The following is a 21424-nucleotide window of genomic DNA, read 5'->3' as shown; positions in this document are numbered from 1 at the left end:
ATTTTTTTTAACGTCAGCAGCTGAATTCGAACATCAAGTCTTTTTTATATCAATTTAAAGTTTATTAGTTATTTGAGTTCATACCGCACGGTGTGATTTGAACATCAAATTTTTCATATACTATCTCAAAAGATTTTCACTAGTTTAACAAAATATTAGCACCCACACAGAAACGTTTTCAGTCGACTTGACGATTTTTGTGCATCTAAAAACTTGTCAACCATGGACGATTAGTGATTTTCCAACTTAGCCATATCATCCGCATGAGTTACACTTGGTGTATGATCTATGGGCATCGTGTACAGGTGAGTTTGAGTGAAACAATATTTTTACTCAAGCGTGTCCTAGTTTTTGATTTGAACGTGGATTTTCTAAATGTGGCAAGAAAATCCAAACAAAGGATAAATCTTGAATGGGAAAAACAAACTGCAATCTGTATGTTAGGAAAGTTCATTATTGCAGGTGATTCAGTTTTTGTTGAACTATTACAATACTCGTACTAAGTTATTTTGAATTATTACTGATCGGTAACATCTTATTTTGCGAAAGTAGAATTTTAGGATTTGTCATGTTTCATGGAACTGTTACCACGGAGCAAATACTCTTGTAAAATACCCACTTAGCTGCAATGATGGTAATTTTGAATGGATGGAAGAATTTCCACCACATTTGAATTGTCATCTTTAAATTGTACTCGCCTAAAATAATGAGATTTTATTTTAGAAAAATGATTAAAGCAGAAATGGAGTTCTAATGGGGCGACATTTATTTAAGAGTCGTATGAATGTTGTAACCTCTTATTATTTTCTGAAATATACATAAAATATTTGGACAACCGTATTCTAATCCTATTCCTCTTATACACCCTTAAAATTTTAACCCTGAAACATGTCTACAAACTGAAAAATATAGTCACAACATTCCTATGAAATGTACACAGAAGGATAATGGCATGGGCCATGGGAGGGCATACTCTCAACGAATAGAGACATGCTGAGCTGAGTATCTGACACATTAAAACATTCATTCCAAGTACAAAAGATAATGTGATGAGTTAAGGACGACTCATCAATATTATACCGTAACTGGCTGGAGCTTAAGTTTTCCTTGGCCTCCTCCTCTTACCCTTCTGCTTCACTTCGTTCCGGTATATACCAATCAGACTTCTGTTACCAATTATGGCATAAATGCACCAGCACACACCACCAAGGAGAAAGAGAGTACCCAATTGTCCATTGATTTACGCTCCCTCTTTGGCCGACCTCTCTTTGGCTTTTGCTTCTCATCCTCCGACAAGTTTTGGTCTGTCACCCCTTTGTTTTTCCAGTTTGCCACAACTTACACTATGTTATTGAATGTTGTGTTAAGAAGAGAAGGTACGAAAATAGAATATTTTAAGCACTTGTAAGCAAGACATTTATATAAATATTATATATATATATAGAGAGAGAGAGAGAGAGAGAGATGCTTTGCGGAATGCTGCATTGAAAACCAGGACTCTTGCTAGGAGATTTAGATACGTTTAGGTGTTTTGAGGAATGAAATCAAATCCATACATACTGGGAATTTAATGTACTGGCTGATTTTAATATGCTAGATATAGCAAAAAACTTAATTTATTTACCAAAAAAAATTAGGAACATTTCTGTTTGATGCTTCAGTTATCATCAATGAAGAATATTAAAACGATACCGAAAAAGAAAAACTGAATAAGTTATTGAAACTAGCGGCAGAGAGCAAGCTTTTTGTTAGGCTTGAAGCATATGTGCATGAGAAACTTACTCGATTAATTTGCCTTCAGCTGATTGACTGTGTCCCTTCCCTTCCACTTCTTGGATTCCATTTTGCCATTTCAACTGTCTTCTCTAAGACCATTTCTCCTATAATTTCATCCATTTTCAGACTATCGTTGCAGCCTTGCAGGGAGGCCTGGTGAATTCACTATTAAATTTGCAAATGATACTCTTGGCCACTGGGCTTGTAGCCCAGTGGTGGATCATTGCCCTCAAAGTTAAGCATGACTATGAGGGCAATGGTTCGAGTCCCCACGGACTCAACCTCCCTCAATTAAACATAATTGTGTGGAGATTTCTTATAGCGTCTTTCTCCCTTGCGAAATGCGAGTGGAGTAGAGACATCCCTCCTCCGTGAGGGGTATTTGGATGGGCATGTACTTTATAGAATAAAAATATAATAATATAAGTCCCATGTATATATATCTGATTGTAAATATCAGTGTAATGACCTGTTGTCATAGCAGTTGTATATATCTCTGTGTAATACAGTAACCTGATGCTTAATCAGTTTCAAAAAAAAAAAATGATACTCTTGGTATTCGTATTACCTTCATCTGGTGCATCAGCTTAGCTCATACATAATTGTTGTCTCCATCTTAACTTTCATCATTTCATACACTCTTTCATCTCTTGCCATCTCTTTGTCCCACTGACAACATAGTTTCCTTTTCTTAAATGCTAGTTCTTCATCTGATTCAAGACAACTCTCAAGGGATTAAGTTAAAAAAATAAAAAAAAAAACAAACAAACAAACAAAAAAACACACACACACACACTCTCAACAAAAAGGTACCTCAATCAAAGTTCTTTATTCTCAAGCAATCACGTTCCAAGACCCTACTTCTCGCAAATAAACTGTGAAAATAAACCTTAATCAAACAGAACTTCCAGCTACCCCAAATAAGTTGTGCTCTGCTGCTGCCTTGTAGAGATAGCAGAAGCAGACTTAACTCGCCTTATGATGGACATAGGCCTCATATTTGACAGACCCATTAGGTTTCCATTTTGGGTGATTATACAGTTGTTTAATCACCGACTGTAAGTGGAATTAGGATATAATCTAAAAGGATTTATCCCTAGTATATTCAACTGCTGGCAATAAATTGTAATAAATTAACTTGGCAAAATTCTCTGGAGAAGTAAAAGAGGAAAGTAATATTCTTTTCATCTGATATTATACCAAGTGATTAGTCAACCTATCGTGGCAGTGGCATCTGTCGAAAAAGGAGAATGACTGAATTATTTAGTAGAGATGAAATAAAGTCAGTTAATAGTCATACCATTCTGTAAATGGAATAAAAAGATGTATACCTTTTAGAAAGGCAATAGAAGGCTGTACAATAGCAGATGTAGCAACAGCTCAGCTAATTCCATCTCTGTTACAGCACAAAAAAAATGTCATCCCAAATTTACCTATTAACGAGAGCAAGAGCAAGTATACTGAGAATCAGAGTAAAGAGAACTAAGATATTAATTGACTCATCCATATGTATGAAGAGAAGAGTATCAGTGAAAGCAAAACATATGCATTATCAGGACCACACTGAATAATTAATTTTCATTTGACAAAAATAGGAATAGAGATGCAATAAGACAAGAAACAAGTTTACTCATGATAGTTGGCATCTGCATTTGATTCATCACCTGCATCTGCTCTCCCCCCATTTGCCCTCTTCAAGGCCTAACATTGAAATAAAGGAGGCATGTCATAATAAAGGCCATTATCAAGCTTCATAACCTCCAAAAAACAAAGACAGAAGAAATGACAAAATTGTGCAGCGATTTCATACTTCATAGTTAAATGTAAATCAAATCCAGAGAAGTAAAAAAGAGATGAAAATTGAAGACTGATTGCCGGATTAGATTCCTCCAGCATGGAAAATTTTTTCCCTTACTCATCTTCGCAATTTGGTTATTTCATTTCCCCAGTGATCACCGGCTGCAGATTACCATTTAGTTTGTCCTCTCCTATGTCTTCACACAGTTGTCTTCTCAAAGGACAGAATGACCATCCAATGAGCTGATTCACTTCTTCAACTAAGAAGTGTCTATCAAAGTGTCTGCCTTCTAATTAAGCAAACAGAGATTGACTGTTCCAAATTCTCATCTTCAGTGAGAGAATAATTTTATGAAAAGGTGAAAATTTACAGATTAGGTAGTCCAGGTATCTCCGAAGAGCATGCTAAAGCAGCAAGAGCTACATGGAAAAGCAATTTTTCAAAAATTAGTAGGCCAAATCAGGTGGGCAAGCACTGCAATTTGTCTGCAATTTACTGAAGCTTCTCATGTAATTAGTTACGTAGAGCACTTTGCCAATGTGTTCAGTACGCATGTAGTAACAAAACATTTCAGTTTGGTCAATACTCCAAAGCAGATAATGCAAAAATTAGAGAGGCAGATGGCAGTATGCATGATATTATTTGTACTCTTGCATGTCAAAACTTCAATAAATTTGTCCTCATCTTCAACCTAACTCGACAACCATCTATTTTGAGCTTCAGCTCGTGTCATTGGCACCTTGCTCCTTTACAGCAATCCTTTCAACTGTTACATTTGCATATGTAACCTAGGAATTTTACTACACTAGGAAACAAGTAATAAAGTGCAGAAGATTCATTTGAGTTATTACATGGAGAGAGAACAAAATTAATCTTGGAGTATAGACATCAATAAGGTTATAAATATAGATGGAAGCACTCTGCATACAGACAAATATACTAGGAAGGTAAAAAGAGAAGAATATTAGTGAAATTACAACTGTAATGTCTTCCTAGATATGGTAAAAAAATGAGATCCTTGACATATAAAGGTAATATACTTAGATACCGAAATAACAAGACGTTATTTACATTTAGAGTCTTCTTTGGAAAATGGAAAATAAGGAATCAATTCAATAATTATGGATAATGGTGTCCTCCGCCTGCTGATAACCATAACAAGTAAAACATAGCTTAAACAAGAAAATATGAGAATTGGAGCAATTGCAATAAATTACTTCAAGCAAACAGTATCAGTTTACCAGAATAACAATAAACTAAAACTGCATATTTGGGCATCTACGTTAAATTTAATTTGTCAGTACTGGTTCACATACAGATAATGATATCAATACACAGCGTAACTCTTTTCCATAAGAAGGGTAAATAACCAATACAGTATACCAGCTACAATATATGAATATCAAATTCGGGTGGATAAATTTTGCGGTATCAGATGTTTTTTATTTTTGTTCTATTCATTTTTGGAGATTCATTTGTAGCAAATATTAACAAAGAACATCCTGTCTCATTTACAATCACTGTCAGAGCCAAAATCAGATGGTAATACTCACCAATATAGAATTATCTGATTATACTAAAACATTTTATTTTTACAAGTTGCAGGGTTTGAAATCTTAATTAACCTGCCAAAGTTCCAGTTTAACATGAGAAAAGAGCCCCTTAGGCCAGCAATCAAGTCTGTACAATTTCATAGGGGTGTTTGACCTTATATTCTCAAGAACAAATCAAGAACTAAGTCTCACCAATTATTGCAAAGAACAAAATCAGAATTACAGAGAAACTGAGAAAGAACAAAGGCATCAGAGAGCAGTTACATGGTTCAGCCTCAAAGGCCTACACCTACAGGGGAGACAACACTGGGAGAGCATTTCACCCAATAACACAAGATATAAAGAATAAGTCACAGAGAGCAATCCAGAACTCTCATATCTCTCTGAAACCCAAAGTTACAATCTTAAAGTCCCCACAACTCAGCCTTTCAAGTAACTATTGATGAGCTGGCATGCCAGATAAGCTCAACTGCCACTAAATTAACCAACTTGAATTTTTGGACCATCTTCAAGATGAGGTCTAAAACAGACTAATATTAATTGATGAGTTGTTGATCAGATATTTGGTTCAATAGGTAAAATTATATCAGATCTCTGCTTTAGTAAAAGACATACAATTTACTATCATTCAAATGTTATGTGTTAATTTCAGAGAAAAAGAGTTATTCTCATTAGGTCTAATTCCAATGAACTACATGAGTACATATATATTAAGGTGGCCGGTATTCCAGCTCACTAAATCAGAAGCAAATTCCTTCAAATCAGGAATCCCACTAAATTAGGAGACTAACTAAAATTAGAATTAGTGAACAACTAAATCTCCTTATTAGGTAATAAAATAATAAATAAATAAAATCTAAATGCTAATATGTACAGTGAATCTACACTCCCCCTCAAGCTGGGTTGTACAAATTGTACATGCCTAGCTTGCAACTCAATTCTTCAAATCTAGTTCTTGGAAGAGCTTTAGTAAGGATGTCTGCAGTTTGATGTTGAGTAGGAATGTAGACAATATGAACAGTGCTATTTTCGATCTTCTCTAGGATGAAGTGGCGATCAATCTCAACATGTTTCATCCTATCATGGTGCACTGGGTTTTTAGTAATGCTGATTGCTGCCTGGTTATCACAGAATAGTCTGATAGGTTGCTTATCTATAATTCCCAGCTCTCTAAGTAATCGATGAATCCAAATACCTTCACAAATACCCATTGCCAACGATCTAAACTCATATTCTGCACTGCTCCGAGAGACAACCGACTGTTTCTTACTTCTCCATGTAACAAGATTTCCCCAAACATATGAACAATAGCCAGAAGTAGAGCGCATGTCCATTATGTTCCCTGCGTGGTCTGCATCAGTGTATACATCAATCTCCCGTTTGTTGTTTTTTCTGAACATTAATCCCTTCCCAGGTGTCAACTTAAGGTACCTTAGGATCCTATACACGGCCTCCATATGCTCTTCCCTTGGATTGTTCATGAATTGACTCACTGAACTGACAGCAAATCCAATGTCTGGGCGTGTATGGGAGAGATAGATTAGTCGTCCAACAAGTCTCTGGTATCTCCCCCTGTCCACAGGAACACTCTTTGATTTTGTGCCAAACTTTTTGCTTGAGTCCATGGGTGTATCTACTGGTTTACAACCGAGCATCCCTGTTTCCATCAACTAATCCAATACATATTTCCGTTGGGTCACTGCAATGCCTTCTCTTGACCTTGCTATCTCCATGCCAAGGAAGTACTTTAAATTACCGAGGTTCTTAATATCAAATTCCTGAGCTAAACGTTGTTTCAAAAACTGTAATTCTTCCTCAAAATCACCAGTAAGAATGATATCATCAACATAGACGATCAAAACTGCAATTTTCTTCTCTGTTGAGAACTTAACAAACAAGGTATGATCTGATTGGCACTGTTTATACCCACATTTGGTCACAAACTCGGCAAACCTACCAAACCACGCACGAGGAGACTGCTTGAGTCCATAGAGAGACTTTAGCAGTTTACATACCTTTAGTGTGAGAACTTTCTATCCCAGGTGGCACTTCCATATAGACTTCTTCTTCAAGGTCGCCATTTAGAAAGGCATTCTTAATGTCTAGTTGATGTAATGACCAATCAAAATTAGCAGCAAGTGAAAGGAGTACTCGGATGGTATTAAGTTTGGCAACTGGAGCAAAAGTTTCTTGATAGTCAATACCGTAAGATTGTGTAAATCCCTTAGCAACTAACCGAGCTTTGAATCCGAGGGAAGAAGGACAATAGGTGAGGATGAGAAGTTCATCCCAAAATTGAGATTCCCTTACATTCTCCCCCTGAATGTCAGAATTTGGGTAATAAGGTTCATGTTCAAAGAAAGTGACAGCCATTGAATTGTAGACCCTTTTGGTAATGGGAGAGTAGCATCTGTAACCCTTTTGGTTTGATGAATAACCTAGGAAGACACATTTGATGGATTTAGGATCTAATTTGGATCTATCTGGGGAATGATTATGAACAAAGGCTGAGCACCCAAAAACTCTTATAGGAATATCTGAGGAGATAAATTTGGTGTGAGGATAGGTTTTGAGGAGAACTTGATGAGGACTTTGAAATTTATGAACCCTAGAAGGCATCCGATTGATTAGGTAAGCCGCAGTAAGGACTGCCTCACCCCAGAAATACTTCGGCATATTGGATGTAAATAAGAGTGCTCGAGCTACCTCAAGAAGGTGGCGATTTTTTCTTTCAGCCACTCCGTTCTGCTGAGGGATATCTACACATGAGCTGGTATGTATTATGCCATGATGTGAAAGATATGACTCAAGATGGGAATTGAAGTATTCTCTAGCATTGTCGGTTTTAAAGACTTGGATTTGAGCATTGAACTGATTTTGGATCATCATATGAAATTTCTGGAAGATATGGTTAACTTCAGATTTTTCTTTCATGAGAAATATCCAAGTCAGACGAGTGTGATCATCCACAAAAGACACAAACCAGCGAGCCCCTGTGAGGCTTTTAATTCTTGATGCACCCCATACATCACTATGAATCATGGTGAATGGACGGGTAGGTAAGTGAGGAATTGAAGGAAAATTTGCACGTGTATATTTAGCAAATTGACATATTTCACAATGAAATGAATTTGGTTTTTTATTGATGAACAGTTTAGGAAATATTTTTCCTAGATACACAAAGTTGGGATGGCCGAGGCGAAAGTGCCACAGCATGATTTCATCCACATTATTGACACTAGAATTGAAAATAGAAGAATAAAGTGACGATAGACTCTTTGATACACTAGTGGACATGTTGCAACTTGAGTAATCAGTTTGTCTACTTGGAGGATTATTGGCTCTAAATAAGTAGAGACCTGACACCAACTCAGCACTGCCAATCGTCTTCCCCGATTCCATTCCCTGAAATTCACACAAGCGTGGGAAAAATTTAGCAACACAATTAAGATCTTGGCTAAATTTTCTAACTGAAAGTAAATTACAGTCCAGATTTTGAACGTGAAGAACAGGGGTGAGAATTATATCTTCTGTTAGATGAGCAGATCCTATTCCCAAGACCATGGAGAGAGAACCATCTGCTATATGAAAAGAAGAATTACCCGTTTGAGGACAGTAATTGTGCAAGAGTGTTGCATCCCCTGTCATATGGTCGGATGCGCCAGAGTCTACAATCCATGATTCACCTTGGTCACTGCTGGTATTAAGAGCAACAGGAAAACTACTTCGCTGTGCCTTCATACTAGTTGCTTGAAGTTGGCTAGTAGATTGCAAAAGACTATGGCAGATCATTTTCTGCAGAATTTCCATTTGTTCTTTGCTGAATCCACTTGTTTCACTTGAAGTTTTCTCCTCCGTTGATGAAGCTGCATTAGCACGGCTTTCTTTATCACGGTTAGGCTTGTTTGGCTTCCAATCAGCTGGTTTCCCGTGAAGTTTCCAGCAACTTTCCTTCCAGTGTCCAGACTTGCGGCAGTGGTCGCACCAAGGCCTTCCTCGTTGTTGACGGTTGTCATTGGAACTAGTGTTGGTTCCTCGGACAGCAAGCGCAGAATTGTCAAGTAGTGACAGATTAGTTGTAACTTCTTGAGATCCCATCATCACCTTGCGCCTGCTTTCTTCACGCCTAACCTCAGAGAACACGTTTCTAATGCTGGGCAGTGGTTTCGTCCCCATAATTCGTCCCCTTACTTCATCCAACTCCTTGTTTAATCCTAACAGGAATTTGAAGATCCTTTTTTGCTCCACGATTTTTTTGTAAGTGACTGCATCATCTGCACACTTCCATGTATGAGTATCAAACATATCAAGTTGCTGCCAATGCCTTGTTAGAGTGTTGAAATACTGTGTGACAGAGAGATTCTCTTGACGGAAATCGTGCAAGATAGTCTCAATTTGGAATAGTTCTGCTGTGTTCTCAGAACTTGAGTATGTCTCCTTTGTTGCGTCCCATATTTCCTTCGTTGTGCCATAAAGAAGACAGTTTTCACCTATATCATTGTTCATGGAATTTATCAGCCATGACATAATCATGTTGTTGTCACTCTTCCACAGCCTGTATTTTGGATCTCCTTTCTCAGGAATTTCAATCTCACCGGTGAGATATTCATCTTTACCTTTCCCGGAAATAAACATTAACACAGATTGGGACGATTGGAGGTAGTTCTGTCCATTTAATTTATGGCTGGTAATGAGAATGGATCCAGATTCGGAGTTACCATGGGTGACTGTCATCGGGGTTGAATCTGATTTAGACGTGATCTCAGAGGAGGAGGTTTGCAACGCTGCTCCTATTTTTGTCATGTTTTGGTTCAGAGGAATCGAGAAAAAAAAAAAATTGCAGATGAAGGCTTGAAGGATAGAAGACCTGTAGGGTATTGATTGGAATGAGAATAGGGAATGAAATTCACAAGATTAGGTTTTCAGAGGAGGATCGGATGAGGCTCTGATACCATGTTAATTTCAGAGAAAAAGAGTTATTCTCATTAGGTCTAATTCCAATGAACTACATGAGTACATATATATTAAGGTGGCCGGTATTCCAGCTCACTAAATCAGAAGCAAATTCCTTCAAATCAGGAATCCCACTAAATTAGGAGACTAACTAAAATTAGAATTAGTGAACAACTAAATCTCCTTATTAGGTAATAAAATAATAAATAAATAAACTCTAAATGCTAATATGTACAGTGAATCTACATTATGAATAGTTTTCCTAAAAGGATTTTAACAATGGTACTGAATCCCAGTTATCAACATATTGAGAAGCACAAAAAATTAAGTACAAGATGTCCAGTTCACTAAGATCCAAATGGAGGCAGGTTCAACATGAATTTACCTTCATATGATAAGTTATGATAACGCTGGATTCTTAATTAGAATCCAAACCTCAAAATTTATTAATCTGAGAAACTTGTTTTCAGTTATGGATTATTCATCTGAAAAGAGTACGACATCTTGATATGCATACATGAAATTAGAAGAGTTTTTGTTGAGAAGGACTGAAATCACCATAGGTTTCAAACTGAATACATATTAAATTAGGATGAATTTTTTGGTTGTCACTAAGATACTAGTATTTCAGATCACTTCAGGAAGAACTTAAGTTATACAAGAATGTGCATACCAGTTGAGTCCAATAGTCTTATGTAAGTCATAGGTATTTGGAGGTAGGAATATAAATAATCAGTCACGTCTATCCTAGAACTTTTTCAGCTAATACAATTTTTCTAAATTTTCCATCATGAGACTCTTTCAGAGACTGGAATTCAGCTCTTATTATGATGGTTTACAGGAAGAAACAAAGAGGACAGGTAGCGGTACCTAAACGTAACCAAGAAGTGATTGGATCTGTAAAATGGTGTAGATACGATTGGAGAGAACATTACAACAGTGACATTCTATGGATTCATAAGGAACCTAAAGAAATTACCCCTCAAGGAAAGGCAATATAAAACTTCAAAATCATAATGACAAAGAGAGCATACCGTTTCACTTTTTAGTTTATGTTCTCTATCTAAAATAGGTGAAAAACCTGATGGCACTGATGTTCTTTAGAATATGTAACATGTGGAGCTGGCTTTTCAACTGCTTCATAAATCCCGTTACCTTAAAAAAAAACATAGAAACAGATGAAGCACTCATTCACCGATTGCTTATCACGTGAAATATGTAGAATAAACAGAAGAACATATAATAGAAAGATGGGACAGGATGCATTTCTGCAGGTAAATTTAACAGAATAATAATAAAGATTAAAATATAGAGGTAGAATTAGAAAGACAATATAATATAACACATATAGCTAATCACTGAATGATCATCAACCCACACCAAGTCTTTTGACATTAATCAGTGACATGAACTGGCAATCTTCTGAAATAATCTAATGATGCTTTTTATATATTCGCACAATTCTATAAATAAAAATACACTGTGTTCTCATCTCCTCCTAAATCTACTTCATAAACAAAAATTTGCAAAAGTACACGAGTGACTAAATTAAACGGTACATAGCTAGAAAAAAAAGAAGGGGATCTGAAAAAATGTATAGAGATCCCATTCTCCTACCTATCCAATAGTAAAAGTAGGAAAACAGCAAAAATATGGAAAGAGTATGAGATTCGTTTCTCTTTCTTAATAAGATCTCTACACATAGCTACTACAGCTCCTAGTTCTGGTTAGGATTTGAACCACTTGCTGGTGCCTTCCTGAGGCTTGTCTTCACCGCTTTATGGGGATCCTTAACAGCTTCATCCAATTTGCTTAAATTTGCAGAAAGCGAAGCTGCAGAAACTAGCAATTTCCTTGGTCGATTTCTGTCTCTTGGATGAATTATTCCCTCATGGTTTATACAAAGTAATGAAGCCATGAAGAAATGAACCAGAATCAAGGCACAGAAAGCAACCAGAGCTGTCCGAATGATTTTCATGCTATTGTCTGCTTGGAAAGGAAAGAAGATAAAGATTGTCTGGGACCTAATACATTTGGAAATATCCTTTTAAGAAAGGGGTAAATGCACGTTTCATTCATATAGTTTGCACTGAAGTCTAACAAAGAGCAATATATAGATACTTCATAATAACTGTATCATCTATTGGAAGACTGATTGGGTAGTTAGGTACTTGTATCTGTAATAAGTTAAAATATTTTGGTATCATTTAAAGTTAACTAAGGAAATTCACGGATGTGAGTTTTTGGCAGCCCAACCTGTGGAATAATTGCAGCTAGGGTCAAAATCTCTGCTCATAGTGTGAATTGCAGGAAATAAGCTTGCTAATGTTGTTCAATGAGGCTTATAAAAAGCTCATGACAAGATTCCCACTTCCAAAACTTTTTGGAACTTGCTAGAGGCATAATTTCACTGGCCTCAGTCGCAGTAATATTTCTCTTAGAAAGATATATTCTCAATGATTTCCTTCTTTGTTGTTTAATAGGTTGGAACCAAGAAGAAGCTGATCATGTGATCCTCAATTGAGTATTATATTTCTCTGACTTTGCTGCAATCCTCAAATATTAAACATGTATCATGTGACTGATCACATGAGACCAAATCAATCACCACATCTTCTGTCCTTCCTGTTTTATTATATTACCCACAAGTTTTGTACCTCTATTAAGTACAACAAAACACAGCTAAAGTTAGCTGGTTTAGCCTGATTTACATTGCATCATCACTTGGAAATGCCAGTTTCTCTAAAATTGAAACCTTGTTACTACATTATTTTCTTGTTTTTGTGTACTGCTATTGCTACACTGTTATTATGCCAGCAAATTAAACTTTTTCACCAACTAAGTTTAGCTAGCCAGAGGCTTTGTCTTCCATGAACAAAATTCTTTGGATTCATATCTGAACTTTTAATTATAAATTTCTCTCATGGCCACCAGTTTTCCTATGATTCAGGGATGAGTTGAATATGGAACTTAAGTATCGACAAGTTAGAAACAAATTTTAAATAAGTATCCACCTGTCTAAATCCCATCAGCAATTTCTAAAGCAAAATTGAGAATATGTATATCCAAATTTAGCAGGTTTCTCCATCTTACCATAAGATGTAGCATCATTGATGAGTCAGCTATTAATCTCTTTTGAGATAGGAAGATCCTTGTACATAAACTGAAATCCTATCACCTTAGCTGGCAGAAAAGTGGTCAAAGACATCTGCCTAGGAAATTTACGTGGCAAGATCTGGTCAAGGGACACCTGAAAGTTGAGGTTTAATAGTGATTTTGATGAAGTTTTTCTTATGACTATCCAGAGGTTCAAGTGTATTGAAGATTCTCACTGTTCCTGAAAACATGTGGGCAGTCATAAGGACGAGAGTAGAAAGTGCAAAGAGCTGACTTGCTACCACTTTGAACAAAAATCAGACTTATGCATACTTGCATTAGCTGTGCAAGTAAAACTGATACAATGCAGCATGTTTATTGCACGGATTCTCAATCAGATTGAACAAAATGGTACTGACCACTAACAGAGAACCCCAACAATAATGCCTCGTAATTGATAAAGGTCTATTCCTTACGCTAATGTTTCTAACATCCCTACAGGCTACAGCCCTGTGGACTTACCACCCAGTCATGTGTACAACTTCTACTCATATACAGGCTGAAAAATCTTAAATCTACGATGTCTTACCACAGTTGCTGAATAAATATTTGACCTTTTGGTAGTTGTTTAATCAATGCAGTAAAAATTTTCCTCAGGTATGGCAAAATTCCAAAATCCATTTTCAAATCCAATAAGATTCCCATAATATAAAGCTGTCAAAACATCATGCTTCCATCACTTTCTCCATGTATATGCATCTCTAAGGATCGCTAAACAAGATTTAAATCAATAACAAAAGTAAACCAAACAGTTCATAAGAATCAAAATGAATAAATAAATTACAGAGTAAAAATTTTACATGATTTATTTGCCAGGCATACTATACATCTCAATTGACTTCCTAATTATCTGACAATATTGAGACATTATCCTTCCAGATAAGACTATCATAGCCAAACTGTCTAGCAAAACAAGAAACTAACTGCTCATGAATTACATCTTCAGCAGGAAGCGGAATACCTGTCTCCCTTCTCAAAGATGTGACATCTTTATCTGCAATCCCACAAGGCACGATATGCTTAAAATAGTTCAAATCAGGATCTATGTTGAATGCCAACCCATGGGAAGTAATTCCATATTGTATCCGAACTCCAATTGCACCTATCTTTCTATCTCCAACCCAAATTCCTGTCTCACCCTTTTGTCCAGGGCAAGCTTTAACTCCATATAGTGATGCTATTTCAATCATAGTTGACTCAAGTTTCTCCACATAATTTCGAGCACCAAGTCCAATATCACGAAGGGAAATAATGGGATACAGAATTGCTTGGTGGGGACCATGAAATGTAATGTCTCCTCCTCTCTGAGTGTAATGAAGTTCAGCTCCTAACTTTTTCAGTTCAGCCTCAGAAATTAATAAATTATGATCCGTACGCCGTTTTCCAAGGGTATACGTGGGTGGATGCTGAAGGGACAAGAGGGTATCAGAAATCTTATGAATTTTTCTATCAGAGACCAGTTTTTCCTGCAGCTTAAGTGCATCGGAGTAGTTGACAATGCCCAGTCTCCAGATCTGTAAACTCCGTGGAACTTTCATTCCCTGTAGATCACAAAATGGTTAATTTCCTAGCCATGTTCCATCATCACATGGGAATATTTCAAATCATTCACTCATGATCACATGCCGTCCACTCTCCACTATTGACTACAATTATAATTTTCATACTCGAATAGATACCAAATCCAAAAGAAACACAATGCTAGCTACCCCACACATGTGAATTTCAGCTAAGATTTACAATTCTAAATTGGGAAGTCACAAGTTCCATGGTGTTGCAAAACAAAATAAAATTACAATTTACATAAATTTGCCTCACTCTGGCTCCAAAAGAAACCCCTCAAAACAAACACTTAAGGGCAGATTTTCTATGTATTTCCAGGCTCATTTTTTTCCTTCAAATTTTAAACGTTCTTGAGAAGTAGAATTTGCAGAACACAAAAATTATCCTCTAAAGATAAGTCTGTACTTATGAAAACATCTTTGATGTTTTCTGCCTCATAAAGATAGAGGATTTTAGAAGCATACAAAAATCTTCTTTGACCTATCCAAAATGCTAGTACCAGATAATTTTTTCAGTGCTTTTGTTTTAAGAATCTTGAAAATACAATATTTTAATTCATCCCTTTTGTTCATATATAATTTGTGCAAAAATAATTTCATAAAAATGTTTCCAAAGGACCCTAAACTATTAATTTTGTTGTTAGCTAACAGCTGAGACAATCATTGATCATTGATGATGGCAACATCCACAAGATCTCACGACAAGGGTATCACTAGAACCTAAATTATTATTTAAAAAAAAAAAAAGAGAGAGAGATTAAGGAGTATCGTATTCAGCCTCCTTAGCAAATTAAAACATTCGATAACAACGCAAGTACATACGACTCACAGTAGCAATTCATCGAACAGTTAATAGACAGAACTCAATCTAGCATATTTCACCAAAATTTTAGGAAATGATGCAAATGGGTCATCGCAAAAAAAACACAATTTACAGAAGATTTAAAAAAAGGGGAAAATATAATAAAATAGGAAGAGTAGGAGCTTACCTGATAATACAAATACAGGCCGTCGGGAGAAGGTGACGATTAAAACTCACATCATTGAATGGGCTAGCCGGGAAATGAGTAAAAAAAACATTGTAAGATAATTACAGATGAGTCCTTGTAGTTTATACAAAATCAAATAACCCTATAGTTCGAATAAATCATCATTTAAGTCCATCAAATTTTTTTTGTTTTTGTGGGGTAAAAACTGAAAACTGTCTATTGAAAATTGAAATTCGTTAGATTTTATTAATAGACTCTCCCTCGTCTTGTCTAGGTTTGAAAAATTAAAAAAAATAATAATAATTTAATGGAGGTTAATTTTGTCTTCTACTTTTTTTTATTGCGAACCTAAACCCAACGAGAGAGCTGCATTAAATGAAATGAAAACAAATTACATCAAATTAGGAAAATATAATGAGTCTTATTCTTGAATCTTACCCCTCATAATTCACATGAAAGTAGAAAAAAAATAACAAACTAACAAAAGTAAGCTTAAAAAATATATCAAAAGGTCGAGCAAATCAATAATTGTGAAATTATTAGGGCCTGTTTGGTATTGTTTCTGAATTAATATTTCTTGAAAATAAAAATGAGAATGAGAATGGTGTTTTGCGGTTGTTGTATTTCAAATTTAAACATATATTATGTTTGTACTCTTAAAACAAAAATAAAAACAAAGCCTTAAAAACGGTATCGAACAAGTCCTCCGTATCTCTGAAAAAATGATAAAAAACCTTTGAACGCAGATTAGCCCAACAAATGAAAGTAGAATGAATATACATTGAATTCCAAAATTAACCAAGACATGTGCCACGACATTGAATTATTGATAGGTACGAGAAATTCTGAAGTTGATGGAAGCAACTATTAATATAATCTTGTAGAATGTACGAGATATTTGAAACATTAACATATAACTTGCATATATATAGACCTGACAGATGAAACTTATGTTAATGGAAGAGATCTTATCAATGATATGTACAGTGGCGGAACTATCTATAGGGAAAAAATAATAATATTTTATTAATTTATATATGCTAGTTCCCCTCTAATCAATAACTGGGAAATTATTAGTTTTTTCTCTATTAAAATTAATATATACTATTTACTTTCTTATTGCTATCATAGCATTCAAAAACCCTACTTGCATAAAACATTTAAAGAAAAAGTGGGATAAAAAGGCTATTTATTTAATATTTTATTTTGAAAATTTAAAATAATATTTATTACAAAAAAAAGATTAAAAATTAAAAAAAGTATAAGAAAAATATATTATTCACACAACATATTTTTATTTTTAGCAGTTAAATATTTTTATTTTAACTTCAATTTAATTAATTTATAGTCAAATATAAATAAAAGTACATTTAAGAATGAGAATAATATTGTAAAATTATGGTTCTGGGAGGTCTTGGATGTTATGAAAACAATATTGTATCTATTGATTTCAGTAGAAGAACTACAAATAATTTTCCTTAATAAATTTTATGTCATGGCTCCTTAATTTACAGTTTTTCCACTATAGCCCCCATCGGCCAAAATCTTGTTTAACCACTGCTTATGTATGTTCACAAGAAAAAATTAGTGTTCGTAACCCTACATGCTCATTTAATTGACAATTTAATTAAACTTTTTTAGCATATTTTTTAGTTTTGGTTAAACTTTTGAGCTAAGCACATGTGACCATGACCAGAAGTGTGAAAGCTTTAACAATTCAAAATTACTTGGACCAAAATTTGGCAAAACATATAAATGATGCCCTTGAGCAGCCCCTGCACATGGGTGTGCCGAGAATTGAGGCACACAAATTTATCCCATTCTATGAGCACGACGACTCTAAAAATGACACTCTACTCAAGTTTGCAAAATTGGATTTCAATCGGGTACAATTGCCACACCAACAAGAGTTGGCTTACATCACAAGGTAATTAAATGCAGCTTATCAAATTTTCAAATCAAAATTCTGATATTCTCATCTTTATTGAAGGTGGGTATCAACATATTCTTATTCGAGAGACAGAACAGTGGAAATGTACCTATGGAGTGTTGCACAATATTTTGAGCCCCATTTCTCACGCGGTCGAATAATATTCACCAAAATTTATTTGCTGCTTCTGATCTGAGATGATGCATATGATGCATATGGTACACTTGGAGAGCTCCGAAGCTTCACAGACGCAGTAGAAAGGTTCTGTGTGCAATTTTTTTCTATTTCCTTTTGGTTTTCATTTTATTTGCATTAATTGTTAACTGTTAATTAATAAATTAATTAATTACTGCATTGATTGCTGGCACTGTGAAATTTCCATCACCATGAGATTTTTTTTTTTTCTTAACACTTAGGTTAGTGATAGATTTTTTAATGATTATCCCGATTGGTACAAGTGTCAAACTGGTGACTAAATTGTTTATTTTCAGGTGGGACATCAATTGCATTAGCGAATTGCCAGAGTATATGAAACCTCTTTTTAGCGCTCTCTCGAATCCCTTCGACGAATTGAACAATGAATTGGCTGAGGAAGGAAGATCTTACAGCGTCTCTTTCACAAAGGATATGGTACTACTTTTCTACGTATATTTTTTTATTTTTTAGAAGGGAAATTATCATTCATATACCCTATAGATGTTATGTTATCAAAAATACTATAACACTTTGAAGGTGTATCAATCGTCCATTTTAAGTTAACAAAATGTATCTGCCGTCCACCAAACCGTTACTTGTCGTTTAAATAGGATAACGCCAGAGGGGTAATTTGATCTTTTCATATGATACAAGTGATAATTTAAGGGTATACAAATGATAATAAAAAAATTTAAGGATATACAAGTGATAATTTTCAAGGGTAAAATCGTCAATTCACTATAATTCCGTAAACTTTCAAACGGCAGCTAACGGTTTGGTGGTCGGTAGATAGATTTTGTCAATTTAAGGTGGACGATTGATACACCCTTAAAGTATTATAGTATTTTTTATAACAGAGCATCTATAGAGTATACAAATGATAATATCCATTTTTAGAATTCGAATAATCAATTAATGTTTAAATAGTTTCTTAAAAAATAAAAATCAATTAATTCCAATGCATTTGATTATGCAAATATCTTTGTATGGAAAATTGAACAAGAATTATAGACTTTCACACGCATATTAATTCGTAAATTTCTTACTTTTTTCTCTTTCGGTTGACATTTAGATGAAAGGAGTTGCGAGAGCCTATTTTGTGGAGGCGCAATGGTTCCACGAAGGATATATGCCACCATTTGATGAGCGCATGAGCAATGCAATAGTCACAGGCACTTGTTTTTTAGATCCCGCTGCAGCATACATAGGATTGGGAAGACATTGCAGGAATTGATGCTTACGAGTGGCTCCGAAGTCAACCAAAAATAATGACAGCTTCCTTTACACTCAGCCGTCTCATAGCTGACTTGGTATCTAATAAGGGGACCTGTCTATGGTACAGATTCTGTAACAAACATCTCCCGTCATCCCACCATCCGATTGTCTATTGTTTAGTTTCTCACTCCACATCCAACCACATCCAACGGCTGATGCTGCAGTCTGTAGCTTACAGATTCTGTAAGCTAATCAAGTCCCTAATAAGGTACGATTATTTAGTCCGAGTTAATTTACAAAAGAAAGGGAAAAAAAAAGGTAATGATATAGCCACAAGTATGTTGCATAAATTGGCAGTTTAGGTATGTAACTATGTCATCTAACGTACGCAAATTCGATACGTTAATTAGGCTGAGCAAGAGAGAGGACACGTTGCCTCTGTTGTGGAATCTTATATGAAGGAATACGGCACCTCGGGTGAGGAAACAGCTGAAGAGTTCAAGAAAATGATTGCAGATGGGTGGAAGGATATAAATGAAGAATGCATGAGGCCAACGATTGTTCCAAACTTCCAATGCGACTCCTTAATGTTATTATTAACATTGCACGCTTAGTTGAAGTATTTTACAAGAAAATGAATGGTATCACAAATCCAAAGTACTTGAAAGATCATGTTATCAAATTGTTCATTGATCCAATTCTTGTTTAAGGATTGATCAATATCTTTTCATATCCTGAGTCTTAAATTTCTTCTATGATCTTTTGTTGTACTCGTACCTTTTGAGAGAATAAATAGTAGTGTTGCTGATTTTTTAGCCAATTTGAACCTCTCGTGTACTTGTCTTAGCTCCATGCTGCTTTGGCTCTTTATCATTTAAGTGTACGGTTGTGAATCCCAAACAGAATTATAAAAAGAGATTTTATTGAATAATTAAAATTAAAGTTATGAAAAGAATAACAAGATCCCTCTATTTACAATAAAGTAAACATATTTTTCTAAGTTAACTTAAAAGAAAATTTAAATTACAATTATAATTATAATGGAAATAAAAGATTAAGACACATACCATAATTTGACTTTAATTAAAATAAAAAATACTAAAACAGTAAAAAATTTAGAATTCTAAAATAACATTCTACGTCAATTAGGCTTGCCAAAAGACATGCCAGGACACATCCTTCTTCCAACACCAAATGGAATATACTCAAAATCAATCCCTTTATAGTCAATTGAACTATACAAAAAATCTCTCTAGAAAGAAGCTATCCGAACCATTTTAGTGTTTGGGATCCCTTCCAATCGCCTATCCTGATATTGATACAATTCTACTAATTAATACTCGATAAACTTTTACACCTCTCTCTACATTTTCTTGGCACTAGAGGGCCGCCAGAAGGGTGTAGTGTTAGAGTTTCTTTAGTAACTAACTAATTTCAAGTATTGTAACTCATTAAGGCATATTTCATCGACATTTGCTTCTTCTTATTTTCAGGGACTTGCCTCACCTTTGCTTGTGCTTTTTCCATACTCTTGGATTTTTCATCATTTCAGACATTGCCCTTTCGACCGCCATGGAGGATGAGTTAGATCTAGCCAAAACAAAGGTCCTAAAATAAGCAATTGTGTACTAGCTATTAAGAAATTGATGGGTGAAGCAAGACTATAGTTAAAATAAAACTGGAAGAAAAATGAAAAATATGTACACCAAAAGGACACCAGGAATTTACGTGGTTCAACTTATAAAAAATTATAAGTATTATAATATATTTGGCTCACTACCCAGAACCCCATTGCACTCAATCTTCAAATCACTAAACTTTCAAGAGCTTTACAATTTAAGCTCTCAAAATTTTCTACTCTCTAAATACTAAATTGCTTCTCACAAATTGGATGTTTTTGCTCTTCCTCTGCACTCTAAATTATAGGCAAAATAATGATAAAAAAGTCAACAGCCAAGCACCAAATTCAGTACTAACTTTAACATTCCTTCAGTTGGAAATATGATTAAAAATCAATCAATCTCCACTCCATCATTTCTGTTTCACTATTGCTATGTTGCTTATATATCTACTAAGTCACAAGAGGATCTACTCTATACAAACTTGTCAGCATTCATTAGCTTGGTCAAAACATCTATTAGGTTCTCTTTGATATGAATTTTTCGTAAATCCACACTTCCATTTTCCACTATTTCTCGAATGAATTAGTGTTGTAATTCTATGTACTTGTGTTCTGAAATAGAAGGCTGGATTTCTTACAATGTGTAAGGCACTCTAACTGTCACAAAACATAGAAA

The 21424-nt window shown here is 35.0% G+C and overlaps 2 protein-coding genes and 2 long non-coding RNA genes across 6 annotated transcripts; 1 reads left to right on the top strand and 3 right to left on the bottom strand.

Moving 5' to 3' along the window:
• Nucleotides 1-818: 818 nt before the first annotated feature.
• On the bottom strand, nt 819-2684 carry LOC18053027. Its single transcript, XR_002907152.1, has 3 exons — nt 2590-2684; nt 1783-2486; nt 819-1343 (listed from the first exon to the last, which is right to left on the bottom strand). It is a non-coding gene; the product is annotated as an uncharacterized LOC18053027 (long non-coding RNA).
• On the bottom strand, nt 2685-4474 carry LOC112101089. Its single transcript, XR_002907151.1, has 3 exons — nt 3407-4474; nt 3108-3172; nt 2685-3010 (listed from the first exon to the last, which is right to left on the bottom strand). It is a non-coding gene; the product is annotated as an uncharacterized LOC112101089 (long non-coding RNA).
• A 6298-nt stretch (nt 4475-10772) lies between these two features.
• On the bottom strand, nt 10773-15818 carry LOC18053026 (octanoyltransferase). 3 transcript variants are annotated; one of them, XM_024191158.1, is made up of 3 exons: nt 15788-15818; nt 14198-14777; nt 10773-11235 (listed from the first exon to the last, which is right to left on the bottom strand). In XM_024191158.1, the coding sequence occupies exons 2-3, from the start codon at nt 14772-14774 to the stop codon at nt 11144-11146; spliced, it is 669 nt and encodes a 222-aa protein (XP_024046926.1). In that variant the 5' UTR covers nt 14775-14777; nt 15788-15818; the 3' UTR covers nt 10773-11143. The 3 variants fall into 3 exon arrangements, with proteins under 3 accessions (XP_024046926.1, XP_006445942.1, XP_024046925.1); XM_006445879.2 differs by lacking the exon at nt 10773-11235 and having other exon boundaries at nt 14045-14777; XM_024191157.1 differs by lacking the exons at nt 10773-11235; nt 15788-15818 and adding an exon at nt 15628-15725 and having other exon boundaries at nt 14045-14777.
• A 1657-nt stretch (nt 15819-17475) lies between these two features.
• Nucleotides 17476-19146, top strand: LOC112100825 (germacrene A synthase-like). Its single transcript, XM_024190664.1, has 3 exons — nt 17476-17714; nt 18209-18347; nt 18985-19146. The coding sequence occupies exons 1-3, from the start codon at nt 17476-17478 to the stop codon at nt 19144-19146; spliced, it is 540 nt and encodes a 179-aa protein (XP_024046432.1).
• The last annotated feature ends 2278 nt before the right edge of the window (nt 19147-21424 follow it).

The sequence above is a fragment of the Citrus clementina genome, unplaced genomic scaffold, assembly GCF_000493195.1.
Source record: "Citrus clementina cultivar Clemenules unplaced genomic scaffold, Citrus_clementina_v1.0 scaffold_2, whole genome shotgun sequence".
Classification (NCBI taxonomy): domain Eukaryota; kingdom Viridiplantae; phylum Streptophyta; class Magnoliopsida; order Sapindales; family Rutaceae; genus Citrus; species Citrus x clementina.
Note: the sequence above shows the minus strand (reverse complement) of the source record. Positions and strands in the feature narration are given on the sequence as shown.

What these genes read in the sequence shown, in the direction of transcription:
- LOC18053026 (XM_006445879.2), bottom strand. Translation starts at nt 14,774, where the DNA reads ATGAAAGTTCCACGGAGTTTACAGATCTGGAGACTGGGCATTGTCAAC.
- LOC112100825 (XM_024190664.1), top strand. Translation starts at nt 17,476, where the DNA reads ATGACCAGAAGTGTGAAAGCTTTAACAATTCAAAATTACTTGGACCAA. An exon ending in GAGTTGGCTTACATCACAAG is followed by an intron (nt 17,715 to 18,208) that starts GTAATTAAATGC and finishes GTTTATTTTCAG; the next exon opens with GTGGGACATCAATTGCATTA. An exon ending in TCTCTTTCACAAAGGATATG is followed by an intron (nt 18,348 to 18,984) that starts GTACTACTTTTC and finishes GTTGACATTTAG; the next exon opens with ATGAAAGGAGTTGCGAGAGC.